This window comes from Stigmatopora nigra, chromosome 2 (assembly GCF_051989575.1).
Source record: "Stigmatopora nigra isolate UIUO_SnigA chromosome 2, RoL_Snig_1.1, whole genome shotgun sequence".
Classification (NCBI taxonomy): Eukaryota; Metazoa; Chordata; class Actinopteri; order Syngnathiformes; family Syngnathidae; genus Stigmatopora; species Stigmatopora nigra.
In genome coordinates, this window is record NC_135509.1 from 9,708,198 (window position 1) to 9,732,726 (window position 24,529).

General features: G+C 40.5%; 1 protein-coding gene across 2 annotated transcripts in view; it reads left to right on the forward strand.

The window, feature by feature from the left end:
• iqsec3b (IQ motif and Sec7 domain ArfGEF 3b) overlaps window positions 1-24,152 on the forward strand; it is a 33,783-nt gene extending 9,631 nt beyond the window's left edge. The window contains exons 3-15 of one of the 2 annotated variants that reach the window (XM_077711819.1): window positions 1,284-1,404; window positions 3,405-3,806; window positions 5,274-5,986; window positions 6,927-7,088; window positions 9,735-9,857; window positions 14,929-15,095; window positions 15,785-15,924; window positions 16,018-16,149; window positions 16,251-16,350; window positions 16,747-16,905; window positions 17,213-17,305; window positions 18,141-18,219; window positions 20,072-24,152. In XM_077711819.1, coding sequence (XP_077567945.1) covers window positions 1,284-1,404; window positions 3,405-3,806; window positions 5,274-5,986; window positions 6,927-7,088; window positions 9,735-9,857; window positions 14,929-15,095; window positions 15,785-15,924; window positions 16,018-16,149; window positions 16,251-16,350; window positions 16,747-16,905; window positions 17,213-17,305; window positions 18,141-18,219; window positions 20,072-20,474 — 2,794 coding nt within the window. In that variant the 3' untranslated portion in view covers window positions 20,475-24,152. Of the gene's footprint in view, window positions 1-1,283; window positions 1,405-3,404; window positions 3,807-5,273; window positions 5,987-6,926; window positions 7,089-9,734; window positions 9,858-14,928; window positions 15,096-15,784; window positions 15,925-16,017; window positions 16,150-16,250; window positions 16,351-16,746; window positions 16,906-17,212; window positions 17,306-18,140; window positions 18,220-20,054 lie in introns of both variants that reach the window. The other variant, XM_077711820.1, reaches the window with a different exon arrangement.
• Window positions 24,153-24,529: the final 377 nt, after the last annotated feature.

Below are 24,529 nucleotides of genomic sequence, written 5' to 3' on the forward strand. Positions count from 1 at the left end.
TATATTTTCAATTGCTCAGCTGTATTACAGATGATTGTCTCTAAAATGTCTGCAGTGACTGATTAAGTTATCTGGCTACTTTTTATGCAAGTCATGTTTGACTTTGAGGACATTGTCTTGCTGTGTCTCGCAAGCAGACATTCGTATTACCATAGAATAATTAAGGCTCAGAACACAGAGACTTTACAAACCATTGTTCCCTATGTGCATCTCTTATGCAATAAAGAGGAGAGTACGTAACCAATCGCTTTGTTGTGCTTTTTATCAAGTGGCATTTTTTGGAAGCTCTTGATGTCATCTTTATTATTTACTGCTCGTCCTAACTTGGCTCAAAGCTGAGGAATTTAGTTAGTAATCCATTGTTAAAGAAAATTGTTCATTCATCCGGAGTGAAATTCTACACCATCATGTAGTTTTAAATGTCCAAACACGGTTTGAACCTATGTTGTCACTGTGGAAGTCGAGCGTGCTGACTACTGAGCCATTAGCTCAGTCTGGCATCAGCCAGCAGGAGTTTTTTTAAAGGTGTAAGGATTTCCTTCAATTCAAAGTGCACCATATGTCATCGAGCTCACCTTCAGTAGCTCAGTAGTCAGCACATTTGCCCGCATAGATGAGAAAAGACAAATGAGAAAAGCTGTCACCACCGTCAAACCTGATTACATATGGACCAAATAGTTTTAGAAAAGTATTTTTTCTACTACAGTTTTCAGGGGAAAAAACTACTGCAGAAATATACGGCTACAGAAACTATCCTTTTTTTAAAACGTACGTTTGACTATGATTTCAAGGGTAATTTTATTTTACAGTGTGGTCTCAGGCTAATTGCACCGCTTGTGTAAATATAAGATAAATAAAAGGTCATGCTTATATTTACAACGCTTCAATGACTCCATCAAAATCCTTTTATGAACCTAACATACACATTTATCGACTGCAGGAAGAATATCGAATATAAAGGTGGTTGCGACAAAAGATTAGAATACTCAGTCCAGATTTGAGCATAACTATTTCTCCCCAGTCTAAATACAGTAGATAAAATGGATAATAAAACATAATTATCCATAATTAAAAGAATTATCTGATGAGAACGCCACATTAAAAACCAGAGCGTAGATTTAGAAAATTCCCGCTGTCGAGCAATTGTGTCCTGCAATTGCCTGCGGCAACGGCAATCATTTCCCACCTGCTCCCCCTCACCCCCCCCACACACACACGGACAAACCAACACATTTTGAAGGTCACAGACGGCTGATCGCTATCCACTCTTCTTCCCACGACAGCGGACGGTTGCTGAGCCTGGAGGACGGCTCGTCCTCGGGGGGACCGGATGTGGAAGGCACCACAGCCAAGCGGGAGGGGCCAAGCGAGTACGAAATCTCCCTGGAGAACAAAAATAAACAGGTACTACGCCCTTCTCGGGAAGTCTCCTCAGGGTAATAAGGCCCTTCTCAGATGTTTTATAATTCGGGGTTACCTTATCACACTTGACTCAGATGCTCTCATTTAAAATACTGTGTCTGGCACATCATTTTATACCATCTAATACAAAATACTGAAGTAATTTCACTTATCACTATGCAATGACGCCACATTTATGATATAGTAAGATACCCTTAATCAATGTTCACTCTAATTTTTCGTTGGTCTGGGCAAAAAGATGCACTGAGTACCAGTGTGAGTGGCATCATTGCTCCTTATGGGCACACCAGTATCACACCTGGCATAAGCAGGTGTATGTCAGTGTTCCCTCTAATTTTCCGTGTAAAACATGCTGTAAAACAAGAAAAACATAAGAGTGGACAGAGCAACTGCTACTGGCTGCTGCTTAAACGGTGCCGTCATGGGGAAAAGGGGTAAAAAAAAAGAAAAAAAAAAGTTTGGATTTTACTTACTGCACGCCGTATGATTGCTGTTGCGCAGAGAAGACGAAAGCTGTGCGCAATTGCGCACAGCTTATAGGGAACATTGCCCGAAATAATCATAAAGAAATACCGTCAAGAACTGCAATGTTCCAATCTCATGATGAAATGAAATGCTTTTAAAAACGATAATCAAGTGTTGTCACATTATAATTGCACCACGTATATTGAATTATGTAGCAGTGTGGTGGATGAGTGATTAGCACGTCTACCTCAGAGTTCTAAAATTGAAGGTTCTATTCTGGGCTGACAATATTTCAGTACTACATATGAGTTGTAGTTCTGAATGCCCCTTTCAGAGTGTGTTTTTCGGCCTTGGCGTCAAAGGGGTCCGGGGACCTGGAGGGGGGGATGCTAAGGTGACATTGCTTGCTACAAAAATGAAGCCCATTCAGATCTATTTCTGTCTCTGTTGACATGAAAGCGAACAAAAAAAAGCTAACAGTAATGTTTCCACATCCATAGCGACAGGAGCATTAACGATGCTATGTTGCCATAGTAACAGCTAATAACGGCTTTTGAGTGTGTGCATTTTTGTGGCGTGTTCTGACGGTGTGAGTCAGTTGTCCTCCTTTTCTTTACTGCGGTGATTTCGTTTTTCGTTGCTGGAAAGTTTGCCTGCGCAACTTTTATGGACCATTTATTAGACACACTTGGTAATGAGATACAAGGCAAGCATCTTGAATTTGAGAGGATCTTTATTCAAGCATGCATGCAGTGGCATAGAATCTTAGGCATCATGATGAAATATTCTTGCACGAGTTGGCAGATGGTTTTCTCCTCAAATCATTTCTTGGAACTTAAGAAATTTCAAGAATGCTGATTAGTGAACAAACATTTAATCACATCAATACAAAATGAGTACATTCATAATAGGAACAAAGGGCTACTGTTGGCTAACATTTAATTTATTGACCAAACTGTTGACAGATTAGGATGTCAGTTGCTATGCTCATTCATCAATGCCATTGACAGGACTTGACGTCCAATCCATTATGACTGGTGAATGATAAGTCATGATGGATTGGCCCTTTCAATGACAGCCAATCAGTCAAAAAATTAACTCTTAAATGATTACTAAATACACACATCCAACGCACAAATATTTGACTATGTGGAGTAATTATTTATTCATTCATAAATGCACTCAGTTACTTGACCTTCTCTTTTATTATGTTTTAATGCAATGCCATTTATGTTTATTAGATAAATAAAAGTATGGTGCTTTTTGTGGACTTGAGACATGTTAATGCCATATTGATTCATTGAAATGGGAAAACTGAGGTGATATATGATTCATATACTCTATAAAGGTTGGAAAACACTGAATTAGATTGATATAAACCCTTGTTTGTGTATGTTCCTTGCCATTTTTCCTTTTCAAGTTCCATTGAGCTAGATTGGCTGCTTATAAAGGATAGTATTTGTTGTAACTGTTCACTTGTAGCGCCTTGATTCTAATGTGAAATCCCACCTCACCAGATAGAAGATCTGGAGCAGAAGTACGGAGGTCACCTCATCGCCAGACGGGCCGCCCGCCGCATCCAGACCGCCTTTCGTCAGTACCAGCTAAGCAAAAATTTCCAAAAGATCCGCAACTCTCTCTCAGAGAGCAAACTACCCCGGCGGATCTCCCTACGCCAACCCAGCCCCTCGGGACGGAACCGCAATAGCGCTCAGAGACACAGTTACTCTCTCCATCCGGGTGGAGGACAGATCCCACTCCGCTCTAAGACGCCACCTCCGCCACCGTGCCGCTCAACCTCTCTTCCCCCATCCCCCGCGTCCGCCCCGTTGCCGGCTGGCCCCGCGGGCTTGGGACCGTTACCCCCTCCCAGCCCCGCACCGTCGCTCTCTCAGTTGGAGGACTGCTTCTCTGAACAAGTGAGTTAGACTAACATTCTTCCGACAGCAAAAGTGCTAATCCGGTTAGTGTCAGAGTTAATTGGGGCCTGCCTTTGAGCAAGACAAGCCATTCACACTAGAGACTGGTCGCCAGTCAATTACACGGAGAAAAACATTTAGATTTCAGTACAAAGGCAACCTAGAGATCCCCTTCAGGGTCACTTCTAAACTGAAAATACTACATCTCAATTGATCTGGGCTCTATGGAGGACAATTGCCATGGAAAATAAAGGGTTCATTTATTTTAATTTAACAATAACAGAAGTGTCCATATCTTAATAGTCAACAAATTTGTTTTTTGCTTGCTCAAATTAAGGCAAAAAATCCAAAGCTATGCGATATATAAAATGCAATGTTCTCTTTAGGAAGTAATTTATAAACAGTACTTGTAAGACAAAGTGGCAGTTTATCATTTAAATGAAACGATACATTTAAGTAGATTTAGTGCAGTCTAAACACAAATTATCTTTAAATGTGCATAACAGTACACCAAGCAAAATAAGCATCTTAAAAAAACAAACTTAATAGTGATCTAACTCCAATGGTGTAGAGTAGAGGATATGTTAAAAGGAAAATGTTCCTCTTTGGTGATTTTGACAGTCTCCCCAGAGAACCAAGGTTTGATGATGTGTGATTTTAGTGGACCAAATGTCCGTGTTACTTCCTCTCCGAGCAACATTTGTTATTTTTTTAGTAAGGAGAAGAAAAATGAAAAATGGAATTTCAATTCTATACAAATCCTGGATATACTGATTATTATCATAGCACTGATAATAAATGCCACTAAACCCTAGAATTGTGTAATACCTTTCCTTCCTCCCATATAAGCTTAAATTCTTACATTAACCACAGAATAAAATGCTTCTTTGAGCAGTTTTAACGCATGATCTAATTACTGGAACACTATCACTATTCATCTCAAGCCATTGGTCTTACAAAGGGCAGATAATGAGCGAACCTGCTCAGAGTAGGGATTCATTTTTTGTCCTTCATTCTGCAAAGATGTACTTTATTATGATTAGACACTAAGGTTACTTTTCCCTTTAAAAGTTTTAAAGTCCCAAGGTTACAAGAAAAAAAATGGCCAAAGCCCTCAATCTCATTAAGATTAGCTTTAAAATACCCACTGAAATCAAATTGAGGAGCATAGCCTATATTCATACATAAATCTGAACTTACACCAAATTACATTCACAGTTGTAATGATAAATCGTAACTATTTGTATAGAAAAAAAGAAATAGTTGATGGAGGATCCCGTTATATTGCATTTTCCTGTCCGCAACCAAGCCATTATGCCTCCATGACCCACTTTTAAATCCCGAGGCACCTTTTTAGGATCCCTGCATTTAATAACCAACCATTCAAACTCTTCAATTATGTGTATTTTTAGATTTGAATATGCATATGCTGATTATGTGAAAATGATTTTTCTCCCCATTTCTCAGCTTCACTCACTGGCCCAGTCGATAGACGACGCCCTCCGCGGTTGGAGCGTATCGGAGAGTACGGAAGGCCAGACCCTCCTGATGGACCCCGGGGCCCTCCGCGCCGCCGCCGAGAGCGCCTGCCTCCCCCGCAGCGCCAGCTCCCTTCTCATGGCCTTCCGCGACGTGACCGTTCACATAGACAGCAATAGTTCCTACACCATCTCCTCCGCCACCACCACAACCACCACCACCTCCCTGGGCAACGCCGGAGGCGAGCCGGGCAGCAGGAAGACCTCGCTTAGCGGGATGGGCCTCATCGGAGGACAGTCCCTCGATGAACCGGAATTCCCCGCGCCTCCTCCCAGCGAGGAGCTGGAAATGGTGGATCCGGGGTCACGGAGAGGCTCTGCCGCGACCTTCCTCGGCACCCCCCAAGAAGGGGACGTCTTCTCGGACAGGGCAGAGTCCACCTCCACGTCTACCTCCACCGCCGTCATGACCTCGGCCCCGTCCGACCAGCAGCCGGCCCAGATTTACACGCAGTACCAGCAGTACCACTACACCCACCCTCAGCAGCTGCCTCCGGGCAGCGTGCCAGACGCCCTGCAGGCTCTGGTAGTCTCCCTGCCCAGGGACCGATGCCAGGATCCGACGTCCTGCCGCTCGCCCACCCTGTCCACGGACACGCACCGCAAACGGCTTTATCGTATTGGACTAAACCTCTTCAACGTGTGAGTGGCATGGCACACACAAACACACTACTACTGTACACACAGACAGAAACACACTATACACAACTGGTCACTCTTCAAAGTAGACGTTTTGCCCAAAGAGCTTCTTTTGTGGCATAGGCTTCTTCACTAGAATAAAATAAAGGTAAAGGCATCAAGGAGATGGAGATGTAGTAAAAGACAGAGGCAGAGTGCATTAGCAATTTCAAAGGAGCCATAAATAGTGAGCACGGCTGGCCTTTACATCTTATCATTATTGTTAGTTATTGCGAATTAAACTTGATTAAGTTAAACACACAGACGCACACACACACACAAACACACACACATGCACACGGTACTCTTTGGAATCAAGTCAAAGAGTTAAGTTAAGAGATGATGCAAAAAAAAAAGTCATCATGTAACAAAGCTGGCTGGCTCCTCTTTAATGAGGCGTTAATAACTGGTTTATAAATGGGTTATTAATGTTTCATAAAGCATTCATTAAGACCAGAAAGATTGAGCTCCATCTTGATGAATATTCCTCCCTCGTTTAGTTTTACTACTTTGTCATCCACTGTAATATTTAACCCTTCATACGACATTCTTTTAACTCATGAGGCATTCATTCACAGTCACAATGGATGGTTTTGCCATCAATGGCATTGGAAGATGAACCTTCACATCCAGTATCATTAGCTGCCATTGACAGCACCACATGTCCAATCCTATTGATATTTATGCTTCAATGTATCGATATACAGGAATTCCTTTTTTTTCTCTATCGTTTTTCTACTTGTATTTGTATTTCCAAAGTGGAAAGTGCTTTCTTTTGCTAAACGACTAAAAAGCTAATTAATGAATGAATATCAGTTGGGAATTGGGAACAATAGCAGCAATAGCAATAGACGTTTTCCGGCCCTCACTCGAAAGTGATGTTTAGGTTCCCTTGTGTCGGCAGGAACCCGGAAAAAGGGATCCACTTCCTGATCACGCGGGGCTTTGTGCCCGACACGGCCATTGGTGTGGCCCATTTCTTGCTTCAGAGGAAAGGCCTGAGCAGACAGATGATTGGAGAGTTCCTGGGCAACAGCAAGTTGCAGTTTAACCGAGACGTCCTCGAGTGAGTCACTGTTCTTTTGTACACCGTGCACTTTAATTTGTTCATTTTTTATTTGTCTGTATTAACTGGAACATTCAACACATGTATATACAAGATAGAGAGCTTTTCTGCCTTTTATTCTTAGGAATGCTGTCTATTATTGACACACACAGTTTTAAATAGAATATCCTTGTCTGTTGAGTTGGTTCGGTTGGCCCAACAGAGACGACTTTAGGTTCAATATAAATAATTTACTGTTGCTGTCTAGAGGCTTTGTAAGCCATTAGTCTTTTTTTTCGAGCAATTGAACCTTGGCCATCTTTCAAATGTTTCAGTGGGGATTGATAAAAAAAAGAGAAAGAAAGGAAGACAAACAAAATGAGCCCCTGTTCAAAGTCAAACTCAGATTGTTAGAATTGTGTCTAAAATGGCCTCAATTTGCCTTCAGTTAACAATTCCTAGTTTTTATCAATACCACTTTATAATGTTATGTTCCTGGAATCTGGTTTAAAAGAAAATATGTTTAAGAATGTTTTCATTGGTTTATATTTAAATAAAGAAAAAAAACTACACATTGTATTATATATCAAATTCTATCAACATTTTTAAAAACATTCCAGCTTTTGTACACGTACATATTTATTATTTTCTTTTGAGAAAATACAAATATTTCCTAATAATGTCTTTATTTATCTAATTGTGCATTGTTTTGTCTTGTTACATGTCAAATTATTCATGGAAACACATTTATTACTGTCCTCTAAAATGCAACACAATGCCCATTTCTCAGAGAAGTAACTATTTTTCATCCCTAAACGTGGACATCACCTTTTGTTGGCTACCTTATTATTATAATTTCATTAATTTTCCAGAGCACCGGAATTGAACTCATTTCCGACCACAGACAAAGATAAAATGTTCATAATTTCCTCCCATTCGTCTCCCAACCAGAAAATAATGCTTTGCTGTAGTTGTCACAGAGTCTTTGGCAAAAGTGCCTACGTTTCCCATCATTCCACAGTAAAATCACCTTTCTACATTTTATAAGTGATATCATTCACGTTGATGCAAGGCTGCTAGGCCGCAGCCATGAATTATACAAGAACTTTGCAGGTTTAGTACTTCTTACTTTTATTGACTTGTGCATTGACAGCGAGGGTGATACTATTATGGCTGGCTGCAAGTAATAAGCACAGGCACAAGCACATTCATGGTGAGATATTGCCATGCAGTGAACTACTTTACACCTAATAGTTGCGTTAGTGGCAGCTTCCAAACTTTATCTTAAGATTTAAATTGGTCAGGCTTCAGTTTGGAGCACCTCCATGACGCGTTGTCATATTTCAAAGTTGCAGAATAGTTACAAAAGCAACAACTTTAGAAGTAGCGAATTGCACATTGAGAGCCATATAAAATTGGATTAAAAAGGGGAAAAAAGATCTTAGAAGCTTTTTGTCAAATGCTTTCCAAGGTTGAAAATGAGCTGTGACTTGTATGCTGCATTACGACCAAAGCAGTAAAAAAGAAATGAAAATAGATCCTATCACAGGATGAAACCACAAAATGCTTTCTCCCCTGATTGTAAATGTCTTTTTAAATAGTAATTTAACCCATTAAGTACATAAAATTAAAACATATATTTGGTATGCTATGAATCCACATCACTATTAAGCCATTAAGTGGTTCTAATTAGTTTCACATAGTTTTACATAACGTTTAGGCTTGACTTTTTTGTTTTTTGAAGTGATATTTTTCATATATATCAGAATAATATACTAATTTGCCATGAAAGGACTTTTAACATTCATATTTCAACATGATTATTCCGAGTTAGAGTTGCAGCCATTCTATTTAAAAAATAAAACAACTCCTTTTCTGTCTTCCTTTTCATCTTCTTGGCTGTGTTCATAATCGGTGGCCATCTTGGGATAGATGACAAGCGTAGCTTTTTTTTTTTACGGCTGTCTGCATTTCTGGCAGCAATCTTGGATGTGTTGACAGGTAGTTGGAAACTCAAAACTGTACCTTTATGTCTTAATCCTCCCTAATACTAACAAAGTCTTTATCAACCCTCCTATTACTATAAAGGACTTGTTCTTCTTGTAACATTACTTATTAAGCCATCAATATTGTTGAGAGATGAACAACGAATACTACAAGTCAAATACTAGGTCACAAGTTACTATTTTTGGCTTTGGTGGCCCCTTCATTGAAGTTAAGTGGACGCGATAACACACTGGCATGCATAAATGCAACACACTTTCATTCAAAATGCCCATGTTTTCGTTCCCATCCTCCATGGAGGAAGGCAAAAGCTTTTTGCTTAGGCTGTCATACACATTGTCCAAGTAACTTAATGCGTCCACACACACAAATACTGTATGTGGTCAGGCCATTGGCACATTCCAAGCCTTTCATGTACTCCTTTGATTGTCATTACATGACTCTCATGGCTCTTATTTGCCACTGTAATCACTTTTCATCTTCCGCTTGTGTGTATGTGTGTGTCTTCCAGGTCAGTAGCTCATTAATAGAAGTATGAGTATAAGAGGAAGGTTTTGCCTTCAGCGTGTGTGTGTTTATGTGCATCGACTCAGACGCAAAGGCCGTGTTAAATAGTGGCTTTTCGTTTGCAATACTTTTTTTTCTGTGTGTGTTTTCTCACAGCTGCGTAGTGGACGAGATGGATTTCTCCGGCATGGAGCTAGACGAGGCACTGAGGAAATTCCAGGCTCATGTTCGGGTGCAAGGAGAAGCACAGAAGGTGGAAAGACTCATCGAAGCCTTTAGGTTAGCAACACATCTTGACTCTTTGACGGTGATAGACGCCCAGTTTCCTTTTCATCCTTCTGCTGCTAATTGAAATGTTTGTCACGGGCAGTCGTCCAATTGAACGGGAAGTGTTGGCAAGGAATGATTGGATATCTATCGCTGTTTATTTTTCCGATTTTTGCATGTTTTCTTTCACTATTGCACGGCAATGGATTTCCTTTGATATTTGACTTCTCTTTCTGAGATTTTCCAGCAAATTGTTTTGGGGGTAACCTGCCCCCTACCCATAATTATCTGGGATTGGCTCCAGCGGTCCCTGAGGGTCTGTGAGGATAAACAGTACAGATAATGGATGGATGCACATTCAGGACCTTTTGAGTTTAGCTTTGCTCTCCAAAACATAGCAACATCATTAACTCAAAAGGAAAGGGCAATTTTTTTTTTCATGCCGCAAGTCCTGGGTACTTACATATTCTGCACTGCATGTTGAAAAAAAGGAAAAGAAAAGACAAGGATAGTAGAAGAATCTTAGATGTCATGTATCAGCCTTGGGGCAAGCAGACATTCACATCCAGAGAGTCATTTTAATAGCCTTTAAGTGCTTGCGAGAGCTCATGGTGACAGGTTGTGATCAGAGCAAATCTTTGGTATCATTAAGAAATTATACTGATTGCCAGCAACTGTGGATGAACTTGCCAATTACTGAACCCAAAAATGATGCGGGGAATCAGTGAGTGTACAAAAATAGACTCTCTCTACCTCCCAACAACCTCCTGGCGACACTTTCTGAGCACATTGTTTTTAGAGAGTTAATGCGCGTTTGGGGGCGAGCTTCATCCTCACAAATTAATATGTAGATGCAAGCTGCTCCCTGAGTATATTGCAGATTTTTATGCATATATAGTCTATTAATACTGTATACTGAATCTAGTATTCATTCCATTGATGGCTGTTGATGCCGGTTAAACATATTTACTAATTTAATCATTAAAAAGGTCACTTTTACATCTTTTGCCTTTCTACCAAATGACCAAAAACTGGGGTTAAATGCCTGGGCACGTAATTCCACAAAATGAAAATAGTCTGTACAGTGGAAGAGTGGCTCGCACGCCTGCCTCACAGTCTGAGATCTCGTGTTCAATGACCCTTTCCTGCATTTATGATGCTGCTTTCGTCCCCATGTTTGAAGGTAAAAAGGGAAGGGATTGAACAAACATATTTTCCGTGCAGTGCTGTCCTTGAAGCGTCCTGGTTGTGTCCACAGATTGCATGCGGGGACAAATTTGAGAAACATTGCTGTTGTGATTTAATGTTATGGATGTGCCACAGTCCATGAAATACACAACGTGCGTCCTTTGTGCAAGAAGATAAGGTCTTTTGTATTCTTTCTTTTATGACATCAACATATATCAAAACATCAATAGTGATTCATGTTGTTTTATGAAGTGTCACCTCACAGAGTTTGAGCATACCTGTCAACTGGTACGTTCTCGCCGTAATTGGTACAACTGAAAGCCCATTTTTATATTGGTACGCTGTACACATGAAAATGGTACGCTAAACGGTGATTTTGAGAAAAAAAAATAAATTAAGGCACTTTCTAGCCATTTTTCACCATCCGCCATTGTTTCTTCCCGGAAACGCATGTCTGCCAAGTGATATATGTACCGGCGCCTCTGATTGGCTAAAAAAAAAAGATCATGATAAACATTTCGTTTTGTAACACTTTCACCATGTGATTTCCGTTTCCTGTTCCCTTGACATTTTTTACAAAAAAGTAAAGTGGTAAGATTTTCCATGTATTTATACATATATGTAAGGGCGAAAACAAAATTTGGTAAGATCACAAATGGTTCGAGGTTGACAGGTATGTTTGAGGATGTCCTTTTCTCCAGCTATTGTATTAATTAGCATGATATCATGATTTGGATAGACACAACTTGATTAGGTCATCTTAGAGAAGAAATAGTTTGGTTTCTTGAGGGTGAAAATTCAGAGAGTGGCACGTAAAACGCCATCCAAGTCTGGAATGACGCGTATATTAAACAACCTTTATAGGTTGTGTTGGTGGAAGCTGTGAGAGCTGATGGAGGGGGGAAAGCAAATCTCACATTTCATCTCCGTTCTCCCATTTGAAGACCCATCATTACACTTCATCACCACTCAGCCAATCATTGGGACCTCAACCCTTTGGGTGGTAGACATTACACATCTGTCACCGGCAATCATAGAGCACGCTCTATGAGCATAGGTCACAAGTGAGTGGTCCTTATCGCGATGTGGCCTGTGCGTTACGCAACACTTGTTATGTCATCTCTCCACGCGTTTGTGTGTGCGTGCGTTTGTGTTGTGGCGTCATCGCGTCGAGGGCTTCGTTGTGCCAGCTGGCGTGTGAAGCTTCATGATATAAAGATGCCAGGCTGCTGTTGGAACAGACTGCTGACATAAGATGTGGAGCCAAGAGTGACACACTCACAAATACACACACTCACACACACGTTATTGCTGTTTATTCACGCAGTGGTGCATAAACATGCATAAACAAGTCCGTGTGTGTGTGCATTTGTTTCTGTGGAAGCATTCAGTAGTAAAACTTGCCTCGCCTCAGTATTTGCTGCATATTACATCAAGTAGACCAGTTAGGAAGCTGCTGTTTCACAGCAGGAAGCAAAAATCAAATAAAAATGAAAAAAATGTGTTAATAATTAAAGATGGATGAAGGGGAAAGTTTCATTGGTCCCTCTTTTTTACATCATATACTTACAATGGTCAATAGTAAAGAATGGTATGGGACAAAAAAAAATGTTTTCAGGATGAATTTGGATGAAAAGAATTGAAAATATACAGCTATTAATGTGTAAGGGTATGCCTGGGTTTAATTTATTCACTCCCATTGACAGAGATAGACTTCAAATGTCATAGCTGGCATTGAATGTCATTGTGTAAATGGCAGCCAATGAGTAAAACAAATCTATATAATAATAAAATAATCCATTATAAACATGCCGAAAAGAAAATCTATTTTCCTGAATAGACAAAAGTTTTGGCAATTCAGCATCAGCCATTTATCCAAACTTTTTGCTTCTGGTTCAAATTAAAATCAGCATGATTTGACCCCGCTTACATTGCAAATGCCCTTTCTTAGCAGCTACTTACTGAGTGTCATTCTTGATTTCATTATTGACACTATGAGCAATAAGACAGACTTGTGCTGTCAAGTGCAAAGTAAAATTCAAATAGAAGAAATGTGTCATATTCTATATCCAACGGTGCCACGTCGTGGTCTCGTCTCTCAGCCGCTGTGATAAAAGCTCTTCTCTGATGATCAGAATACAGCAGTTTGTAAGCACAAGCGACAGTCAAGAAGCTGGGGAGGTGCTAGTGCGACATTTTGAAGCCTGCGGCCGGCGACGGAGTGCACAAAGTGCAGCATTCTATCACGCTCGTGCGAGCCAGCGTGACGAGCCTAGTGTTACTTCACCACCAAGGGCGCAAAACGCTTTACGCTGTCAAACTTGTCCTTTTGGCGTCATTAATGGCGTTCACTTCTTAACCAGCACCCTCCACGAACCTTGTGAGGATAAGCAGTACAGAAAATGAATTAAAAACTAGATAACATTAACTTTTATATTTATATCTAATAAAAAGAGGCTATTTTTCACACTATAAAGTGCAGGTGATTTTAAAGTATACCATCAATGAATTAGTTTATTTTCTGATAAGAGTTCCACAGCATTATATAGCAAATTAGTGCATCTATGCATTGCTCTTGCCATTTATTTTGTATCGAGTAATGTTGTTTTTATGTTTTTTTATTTAGTGTTTTCTTTGTGAACTTCTATCTAAATCAAACTACTTATTACTACGATTCGAATAATACTACTTAAACCACTGAAACTATCCCCTACTTCTCTAGTAATACTATGAACTACTTTACTTGTACCACAATATTTTTAATAATATATGTTCGACTGTCAATAACTGTAAACTGAAATTATATTAGTCCTTTGGATTTCATCTGATTAATACTCCCAAATGAATTGTCCTAATACCGGATTACCCACTTCACTTATTAACAATATTTGCGCACACACTTGCAGCTTTTAGTATTTTATTTATTTATTTTAGTATTTTATTTATTTTAAGTATTTTTCTCATATTCAGACAGAGTGGAAAAGAGGCGAAGCCTATTGCTTGTCTAATTTCACACTTTATGGGAGAACAGGCCCCTTCTGAAATGCTTCATGCTGGAAAAAAAGCTATTCAAAAGTGCATTTCCACCTTTAATTAATTGCACAAGCTTCCCTAAAGCAGGCCCATCGAAATGAGACTATTGTTTCTTTCCTCCTATCGTAACCAGCTCTCAATCCATATCTTAAAAAGAATAGAAATAGTGCACCATAATAACAATAAAGCCAGGAGCCATGAAGTTGGAGGGTCTGCTTCATTAAGTTAGCCTGCGCTTCAGGAGCCACAAAGAAGGCTTTCAGAGGCGTTTCTAATATTCAGCGGAAGCCTGCAGGTGGAACTCAAGAGAGCTGGCTTGAATATTAACAGATCTTTCAGTAACATTTCATACAATACTGAAGCAAGCATTTTCCAACAAATGAATGAAAAGTTGTGCAGATTCCGTTTCACGACAAAATTGAACAGCAAAAGTGTCTCATCAATCTTTAAGGGATGCTTAATGTTTTGATATCGATGCCAATACGATGAAGAGTTATGGGATAATGCTCTATATATTTTCAGCTGTTCTTAAAATAACATATTTCGGTTCATGCTCCAAATTGCCAATTAATCCTTCAGCCATAATCTATCCTTTGCAAAGATTCTCCGTTATAGTCTAATTCTTTTTGTCAAAATCCAGATAATCCTTCAGAGATATTTAAAACAAATTGATTAAAAAGATGTTGCCTAAACCTAGACAGGCACAGAATCACTACCAAAAATATTAGCAATTCCACAAAAATATTTTCTAAAAAACACCTATTTCTTTCTATATTTCATTTTTTTTCTTGTTAATATTTCAGTTCAGCATTACTCTCCTTCCCTGATAACGTATTTCTTATTTTTTTTTGTGTCCACACAGCCAGCGCTACTGCATGTGCAATCCCGACGTGGTGCAGCAGTTCCACAACCCGGATACCATCTTCATCCTGGCCTTTGCCGTAGTCCTCCTCAACACGGATATGTACTCACCCAACATCAAACCGCAGCGAAAAATGGGCCTGGATGACTTCATACGCAACCTCAGAGGTGAGCGTCGTGTTTCACAGGCAGGCACGCCCATGAATTTGTATGCCGTTGACCTGAAGTGACCATTCCTCGCTCTGTCTGATATCTTCGACTCCTCGGCTTCTAGCCCCGAGAGCCTCCCAATTAATTTGCGCCTCATTGCGATTTAACGATACCATCTTTTATTTTCCACATTCATCTCATCACCTGCTTTTTCCCGGCAGCACTTTGACTTCTATTTACCTTTTGTCACCTCCACTCTTTCTTCAGTCAACAGCAGCTTCTGACAGCCACTTCATCGTCATGGAAACCATGAAAAAAATCCTTCATGATTAAGTGAAGAAGTACTTCAGCTTTGTGTGAATGTGACTAGGCAGCATTTCAAGTGCAGCATGGACATTTACAGTCAAATCAAAAATTATGCATACCTGTGCAGAGGTACGCATAATTTCCAGCACTGAAAACTAGAACATTTGCCAACATAGCTTTAATCTTATGTGGTTTGCAGAAATAACAGAAAAGAAATCTTTCACTTTGCAACATAAGAATTCTTCTGCTGGTGTTTTTTTTTTTGTTTCCAGAGACAATTCTTAATGTATTAAAGTCCTTGAAAGCAACAGCCTTCTTGTAAAACACATGAAATGAAGTGTTTTTCACCTTGTGGCTATATTACTCTCACAATCTCAATCTCTCAATGGCTTCTGGATCAGGTGTGGACGATGGTGCAGACATCCCCAGAGAAATGGTGGCTGGCATTTACGAAAGGATTCAACAAAGAGAGCTGCGATCCAACGAGGACCACGTCACCTATGTTAGCCGCGTAGAGCAGTCCATCTTGGGCCTGAAGACGGTAAGAATTAATCACACCCATCACAAATTTCCCAACCTTTTGGACTGACTTGCTTTCCCTAACTTATCTCGGCCCATTTCCTTTCCTGTGCAGATTTTGGCCGTACCTCACAGGCGTCTTGTCTGTTGCTGTCGTCTGTTCGAGGTTCCCGATGCCAACAAACCTCATAAACAGAAGCTGTCGCAGCTCCAGAGAGAGGTCTTCCTGTTCAATGACCTGCTCTTGGTAAGCAAGCTACAAACTGTGTATCAGTTTGAAGTTGTTTTATTTAGTATAGAACATTTTTTTGGTGGAAGCATTTTCAACATGTTTTCGTGCATTTCCAGATCCTGAAGTTGTGCCCTAAGAAGAAAAGCTCAGCTTCTTATAACTTCTGCAAAGCCATGGGGCTACTGGGAATGCAGTTCCACCTCTTCAGCAATGAATGTATGATCAACTCATTTACAAATTCTGCAATATGCTATCTGCCAAATTTCCCAACTTACAAAGTTTTACAAGCTGAATGCCTGTCATGTCATTCCTCAAGTCGTTGTTGCTGATCTTCTTGTGGATTGTAACTTTGAAATCCAATTACCCCGTCATTAGTTAACTGACTGTCTTGAAACGTGGTAACTATAAAAGCATTGGCCATTATTTATTGATCCTTGGACTCTGATTATTGATTTTTTTTGTCACAGGGCGAAATTATTTCCGTCTGTCCTAAGCAGTTTTTCAAGCCAAAATTTGAAACTGCGAAATAATCATATGCAAAATGAAAACGTCAACTCATTAACTTCCGATATCCCAACCTATGAATAATTACACTGTGTGTTTTCCCATTAGACTACGCCCATGGTGTGACGATGCTGAGCCCGTTTACCTCTGAGAAGAAGCAGCTGGTCAGCTTTTGCTCGCCAAGCGGGGAGGAGCTACGGAAATTCGCCGAGGAACTCCGAGAAGCTATTTCCGAAGTCAACGAGATGGAGCACATACACATCCAGTGTAAGTCTTGAGGAGATGGCAGTGTGACCTACACTTTCACTTACTTACTAAAGCATAATATATACTACAGAATTACCCATCACAAGTACTAAACAGAATATAATAATTTCAGTTCTCCCTACTTCAAATCTTAGGCTAGACCAAGTTTTATTGTATACATTGTAACTGCAATTTTGAAAAACTCAAAAAAATGATGATAATAAAATGACCAAACAGCTTTCCACCACTGTAAATGTGTGACAGCTGCACACTAGTGTACACATGATATACATAATTAATATTTGTGTTTGTTTTCTTTTATTTCAAGGGGAATTGGAGCGACAACAGGGCATCCAGCCTCACAGCATCCATACAAACGGCGGCCAAGTAGATGCGCACACGGGACACGGGTCCCCTTTAGGTGTGAACTAAAATCCTCTCACCCATTTTCGGTAACACTTGTCCGCAATGTCTTGGCCAACAAACTACTACCAATTGCAGCCGACAATTTTTGTCTCCTTTCACGAGTTAAATTAGATTTTTTCATAACGAACTCACAGTTTATTCAAGCTGTACCGACTTGCTTTATAGGCAAGTCATGTGCTACCTCAAATGTTACCACTGGCTAAAAGTTCCTTTATATTTAGAGGGAACTAATCCTAAAGGAGAATTTATTTCTTTTTGCAAAATAAGAAACTAACACACAATGTGGTCTAAATGGACAGTTTGTTGAAGGTGTATTACCCCTAAGATTGCCACTGGCTACAAGTTGCTTTGTATTTACAGAGGATCAATCTGAAAGTGAATTTCTTTCTTTCCACAAAATAAGCTAAGCTTTCCCACATATTGCGCTAAATCTCTTTTATCTTCCTCACTAGAGAAGAGCAAAGCAGCATTTTTTTTAAATCTCCAGACTGACTGCTGAAGTGCTTTTTTCAGACACATACATTAATTTGTTTTCTGAACCTATTGAATTGGACATGCATTGCTGTCACAGGCAGTGAAACGTGATCCCTTCCTGGACATATATTGTCGTCTATGCCACTGATTAACTTAAAGAGAGGCAACAACAACAATAAAAAATATATATATACACCATATCAACATTTTCAAAGGTGACAGTAATCCGAAAATCTGACATTTTACCTTTCATGGGCCCACAAAGTGAAATGTCGGTATGGTTATGGACCCCAAGCCTCGAGTTGGACACATGCATTCTAAAACTTTCCCATGAATGTTCTTGCGTGTTTCGGCAGGTCAACAGGACGTGTACGATAAAAGCGGCAACAACAATGCAGTGGAGGTGAGTGCCAAAACCACTCTTGTCAGCCTCAGGTAAGTGTGTGCTTGGTCAGCGCCGTCAGCTTCTCTGTGAATGCACGTGCGTGCCTGTGTGTGTGCGCGCCTTCCAAAGAAGAAAGTCACGCTTCGCTTTTAACAACAATAGTAATAAAAAAAATAAAAAAAGCGACAAGCTCCACCGGAGGCTCATCACCAAGGATACAAAAGCTGCCTAGAGGCCCGCAAGTGGATCAGCTGCCACTCTTGCTCAGGAGAAAACATCTTTTCTCCGTCAGCTGTTGCTAAGCCTCCACCAGGCCAACATAAGCCAGTCTCTGCGTGCATTGGTGTCCACCGTTTGTCTTTTCTCCCTTGCATCGTGTCTCTCTCTCTCCCGCCTCGGCCAGTCCTCTTGAGACCTGTCAGTCAGTGTGTTAGGGAGGCACCACGCCCTCGGTGTCGTTTTCTCCCCTTTAAACCTCTACCAAATGCCCACCCTCACCTTCACCCGTCAGTAAAACAAACCCCCGTCCACCTCTGCTCTCTTCCTAGGACAGTAGTGAGAGTTTGAATGGCGTGTGAAATGTGTCTCCCCGGGATACAATAGCTCTTAAGTCCTGAGCCCGAGTGCTAAAAGGCCAATTATTGACTCTGCGGTGTCTGCGGGCTAAATTACAAGTTTCGGTTTGCCGGTTTGACGTGCAGTGGCACATTTGAGATCTGTAAGCAAGCAAGCAAGCACAAGCAGACTTTTACAGATAGGGTAGTGCTTTGTATGTGAATACTTTCATGCACACATTGGTAAACCAATGGGATGGTGGCATAATGAAATGCATTCAACTGACTTTATAGCAAGCAGTACTATTGATCCCGATTGAGTAAATGATGAAGGAACTGCTACTTTATCTGGCTGATTCTCTACTTTTTCGTTTGTTAATTTTCGACAACGCTTATAGTACATGGCAGGGTTGCGGGGTGCTGGAGACTATCCCAGCTGATTACACCCTAGCCTGTTCGTAGGGCACATGTAGAGACAGACAACCATTCGCATTCACAATCACACCACCACAGAGTTGAAATCGAACCCACGCTTCCTGCTCTCAAGTCAAGGGGAAAAAATACACAGTACAATCGGGTGGCACGATTCTGTACAATATTTTTAATATTTATAAATTGATTTTAGAAATTTGACTTTCTATTTTGGAAAAAAAGTGCATTTTATACATATCAATGTTTTGTTTTAAAAGGAATCATGGAAACAATGTAGTAAATAGTCATCTAATGTAAAGAAAAATGCATACAACCTTACTATTGTTAGAACACTATGACACATTATAAGAGATCAAATAATTTGTGAGTTAACGTATAACTGTAGTAACATTTTTTCTAACAGAAAGAAATGAAACATTTATTCTAATTGTATATAACTGACTCTTATAATAAGGTGTCTGATGTTGTCCCATTCTATTGATAATTAATGCCTTTAGTGAAAAATATTTAACAGGTGGAGCCGCGTGATGGTGTATAGAGATTCACCCGCCTGACTTCAATGCGTACAGGCGTGGGTTTGAGTCCCGCTTGTGGTGCTAAGATTGTGAGTGTGAATGGTCGTCTGTCTCTCTGTGTGCCCTACGGCTGACTGGCGACCAGTCTTGGGTGTAGTCTGCCCGAAGTCCCCCGCTACCCTACGGAAGATGAATGAATTAAACAGGTGTGGTTATAATGATAAGCAGGTGTAGTGTGTGTGTGTGTCTGTGTTGCACGCGCTGCCTGTGCACGCCACCTCCGTGCATGCCTGCATGCCCCCGTGCGTGTCACACCAGAGGGCTGCGTAAGGCTGCGTTCAGGCTGGTAACTCCCCGTGCGTTCTCTGGCTGTTCCTAAACTAGGTGTCAATTCACAACAGGCTGCAGACCTACCAACTGAGCCCGCCCAGCGTTGAGTCCACGCCCCCCCTGGCCCTGACCGCCCCGCCCGCCTTGCTGGGCTCCGCCCCGGCCGGGGAGCTCCGCCCCGAGACGCTCATTCAGTGCCAGCAGATCGTCAAGGTCATCGTGGTGGACCAGAGCGGGCGGGGCCGTATGGAGGCCTTCCTCAGCCAGGGGCCGGCCGCCCACCAGCTGCTGCGCTCGGCCATGACCACGCCCGTCCACGTGCAGGGCGATGGGCCCCAGCCCCCTCTACCGCCGCCACCGCCCCCTTACAACCACCCGCACCAATTCTGCCCGCCGGACTCGCCCATGCCGCTCCACCACACCATCCCGCTCATGCGTAGACGCAACTCCAGCGGCTCTCGTAGCATCGTCTGACCCCACCCCAAAATTCCCTTCCGGAGAACCACCACTCTGACTCCCCCGTGGCCAAGTTGTTGGGACGCCATTTTATAAAGACAACCAACAGATGAGCCGCTCGCTGAAGATGTCCATCCCAGCTTTCTAGTACTATACATCCTCCCGAAACAAGTGGCTAAGATCCCTGCAACAAGCATGGATGGACAAACATTTGGGCGTGTGGGTCACATTCCTCACAGGCCAACTCATTGGAGGGCAGACCAAAAAAAAAAATCATTTTAATCACAAAAAGTCAAATTGTACACATCTCAGCATAATTAATATACCGTTGTAATATTTGGTAAAATATTTTGCAATATAATACAGTTATTTTTTTATTTTATTAGTCGTTAATTACTTTTATTTGTAAATAATTTAAATCTTTCTTTATAATTTATTGAAAAAATACCTTACTCATTTTAAATATTTACTCATCATACTTTTATATTGACATCATTGTCAAGTTCTTCCTTTAAATTCTAAAATCATCCTTTACATTATTTAATTAAATACAAATATTTGCCGATAATTTTGTAAAATAGTCGAATTTAAGAATATATTTCATGGTCATTTCATGATCCAAACAAACAAACCAAAAAAATTATTATTCTATTCATAATGAGTAAATGATGATTATTCCCAATTTTAGAGCGGAGTGGCCTGCATGTGACCCACGAGCCATACTTTGCCCACCCCTGCCTCTACCACAAGCTTGTGATTTTAACCCTGGACGTTGTGGAAAAAAGATGTTAATCTTTTAAAGTCCAGTTTCTGCAATTATTTGTTCTTATCTACTATGGAAAAAGAAGAAAGCTGCTTATTGGAACAAATCTTGTTTTAAGGATAAGATAATACACGAAAGGAGATTCCAAGAGGTCTACCCTGCATGTAAGGTAGCACGTGACGTATGCGTTTTTTTTTCCGATCACTAAAACACTACACAAAAACTAAGTTGAGTCTTAGGATGCAGTTTTAGGGCCAAACTGGAATTTTATTCACAATAAAACCTGGAATCTAATGAAAAAGAAGGTGACCTACATTTTGCAATAGTCATAAAATCCACCTTTTATATCTGCATAACCTCCTGCCATTGACAATCATTGACCTTTTCACCCTTCCGTGAATTCAAATGACTTTATCATTATTTATTCACTCATCTTCCGTAACCGCTAATGCGGGGGATGCCGAAGCCTATCCCAGCTAATTTTGTGCAACTCCACCTTTTGACTGGTCGCCAGTTATCCATAGGGTCTTACAGAGAGACAGACCATTCACACTCACTAACAGCACCTGCATTTTTTGCAGCTAAATTTTAATGCCGAATCTGTTTTAGAAACTCAAATCCAAAATGTATTGGCACGTATTTTCATCATTTTAAAATGTTATCTCACTTTTACCTTTGTCCCCCTTTTTTTCCCTTCCAGTTTGGCCCTAATGCATTAAGCTGATACAAAGTAGCAGGAATGGTGTGCGCCTCTCTGACTTGCATTTTCCTTCCTCACACTGGGATCGCGCTGATAATTCATCATGCTTCCCCTCTTGTACATTCCCTTCTAATGGCTTTCTCCACTGTGAATATTGTTGTTGTAGAAGGCCATTTATCAGCCAGGAAACTCACTTACAGCATTAGTTGAGGAAGAAAAAAAAATGGCTCCACACACACACAAGGGGTTTTGGACTAAGGCGCTAACGCTTTTAGCACTTTACCTTCTGGCACAGTTAGAAAAAAAAATAAAATAAAATTATGAAATACCTATACGTATAAGCAGCAGCGAAATGATTACGAAGTTGAATGGTCGGAGCCGCTTTGTACGGCGGAGACGCACCGAGCACGTCTTTTACCTTTTTTGCACCACAGAATATATAAAATATTGTAAATATAGAGATTCTATTCTGAAAGGGTGGTCTCGCGTCCGTGTGTGTGTGTATGTATGCGTGCGTGTCTACAACTGCTCAATTTGTACAGAGAAAAGTTTAGTTTAAAAGAGAGATACAGAGTTATAGTTATTAATTAAGACAAGCTTTTATAGGCTTTAGAGCAAATACCCCAGCAACACAAATATTAGGATCATCATTACAGTAGTATTGTATTATTAAGAGGAGATGTGCAAAGGGCTATGCTGTTGGCGTGAATACCCTCACACACACATTCAATCATACATGCACATGCAAAAACAACCCAGCCATATGAACACCCACACTTCTACTTTCCTTTTTTTTGTGAGGGGTGGGGGGTTGTGTTTAGTTACGTCATCTCCCCCAGGGACTTCATGAGAACCATTTCGCATGTTGGACTTTTAAATCTGAACAGCTCCACTCCTTGTTCAAGTCACCGTTGTCATGTCAAATCGTATATTTTCCACACTAGTATATTTATTTGTGGTGTGAATGCTAAAGAGTACATACATTGTTATTCATATGTTTTTTTTCCATTTTTTGTAGAGCGCTCATTGGTATTTGACATTGTCGTTGTCATTGGATAAACTGACAAACCGGTTGACACATTTTTATTGAAGTACATTTTTGGACAGTTGATTTACGACTGGTTTACCGTAAAAATGTTCAAATTTATGGCTTAGATTGACTTCGCCTTTGCATCACTTGCATGAATTTTAATCTCATCTCATTTTCTGAACTGCTTTATTCTCATTAGGGTCACGGGGGGTGCTTGCAGAGGCCGGGGACACCCTGAATTGGTGGCTAGCCAATTGCAGGGCGCAAAGAGATAGACAACCATGCACATTCACATCCATACCAAGGGGCAATTTAGAGTGTCCAATCATGTTTTTGGAATGTGGGAGGAAACTGGAGTACCTGGAGGAAACCCACATAGGCCCAGGGAGAACAGGCAAAGTTGGGATGCGACCTAGATACGAACCCCGAACCCCTGAGCTGTGAGGCCAACACACTAACCACTCGCTCCACCAGGCTACCCCTTACAAAGACACTTATAAAAAAATTATGAACTTGTCCAATGACAAACTGTTTCTATCATTTAGGACAACTTTTTTTTTCTTATTTGCTCTATTTTTTGTGAGTAATGATCCTCATTGACATATAAGAATAAAACTATCCACATTTCTCTATTTATATATTGTAAAGAAAAAAAAACATTCATGCCATTTCAGGAACTTACGTCCCATTCCAAAGATTCTCAATTTTAACCAAACTCCCTTAACTCCCGTTTTTCTCAAACAACTGTATACATTTGACAAATGTATTTAATACTTCCCTTTTAACCTTCAAATTGTTTAACCGAGTCAGTGCAATGTGAGTACTAATTTCCACTACTTTTTTCTGAACCATTTCATCATCAATTAGTCCTTTTTTAATGTTATAACCTCAAATTTCTAAAGATTTAGAGTGTTTCTGTTCTCTTCAGCATTCACACACGATTTGGGAAATTTCATTTTATAAATTTTATTGTCCTCCCTCCTTTTTTTTCGTGTTGTCATGGGGATGCGGCTTTCTCATGCATCCTCACTGTTGAAGCACTGTCATGAATATTTGCACCCTCACGCTATTTATAAAAGAGAATAAGAGGAGATTTCTTAAAGATCAAGATGTTTATTATAAAAAAAAAACAAAGGGTATTTCTATTTTTTTCTTCGTTTGTTTGGAGAGAATGAAAGAATAAAGTAGTTTTTATTCTCTGTGCATCGTGTTGTGTTGGTGTGTTGTCAATATTGATTCCAACGTGTGGAGTTGCTCTAATGAAAGATTTTGCAGCAGCTGGATGAAAGGCGGGCAGCTTATGAGGAAATCAGCCTCAATGGTTTTCCTGTGAACTTATTCATTACGTTACAGGGATGTCAAATATTGAGTGTGACAGCACTTGCGCCAATGGGCGTGAGGAAAGAGACACGCTCGCTTGCACAGGTCTTAAGAGACGATTTGGTTTATACAACACACACCAAAAAGATTTATAGGAAGGGAAATAAATGCAGTCATTGAGGACTAGCAGAAATTTTTATGAGATAACCTCCATTTTTTTTAGGAGGGGAAGAAAACCCATTTTTATAACCAATCACAAT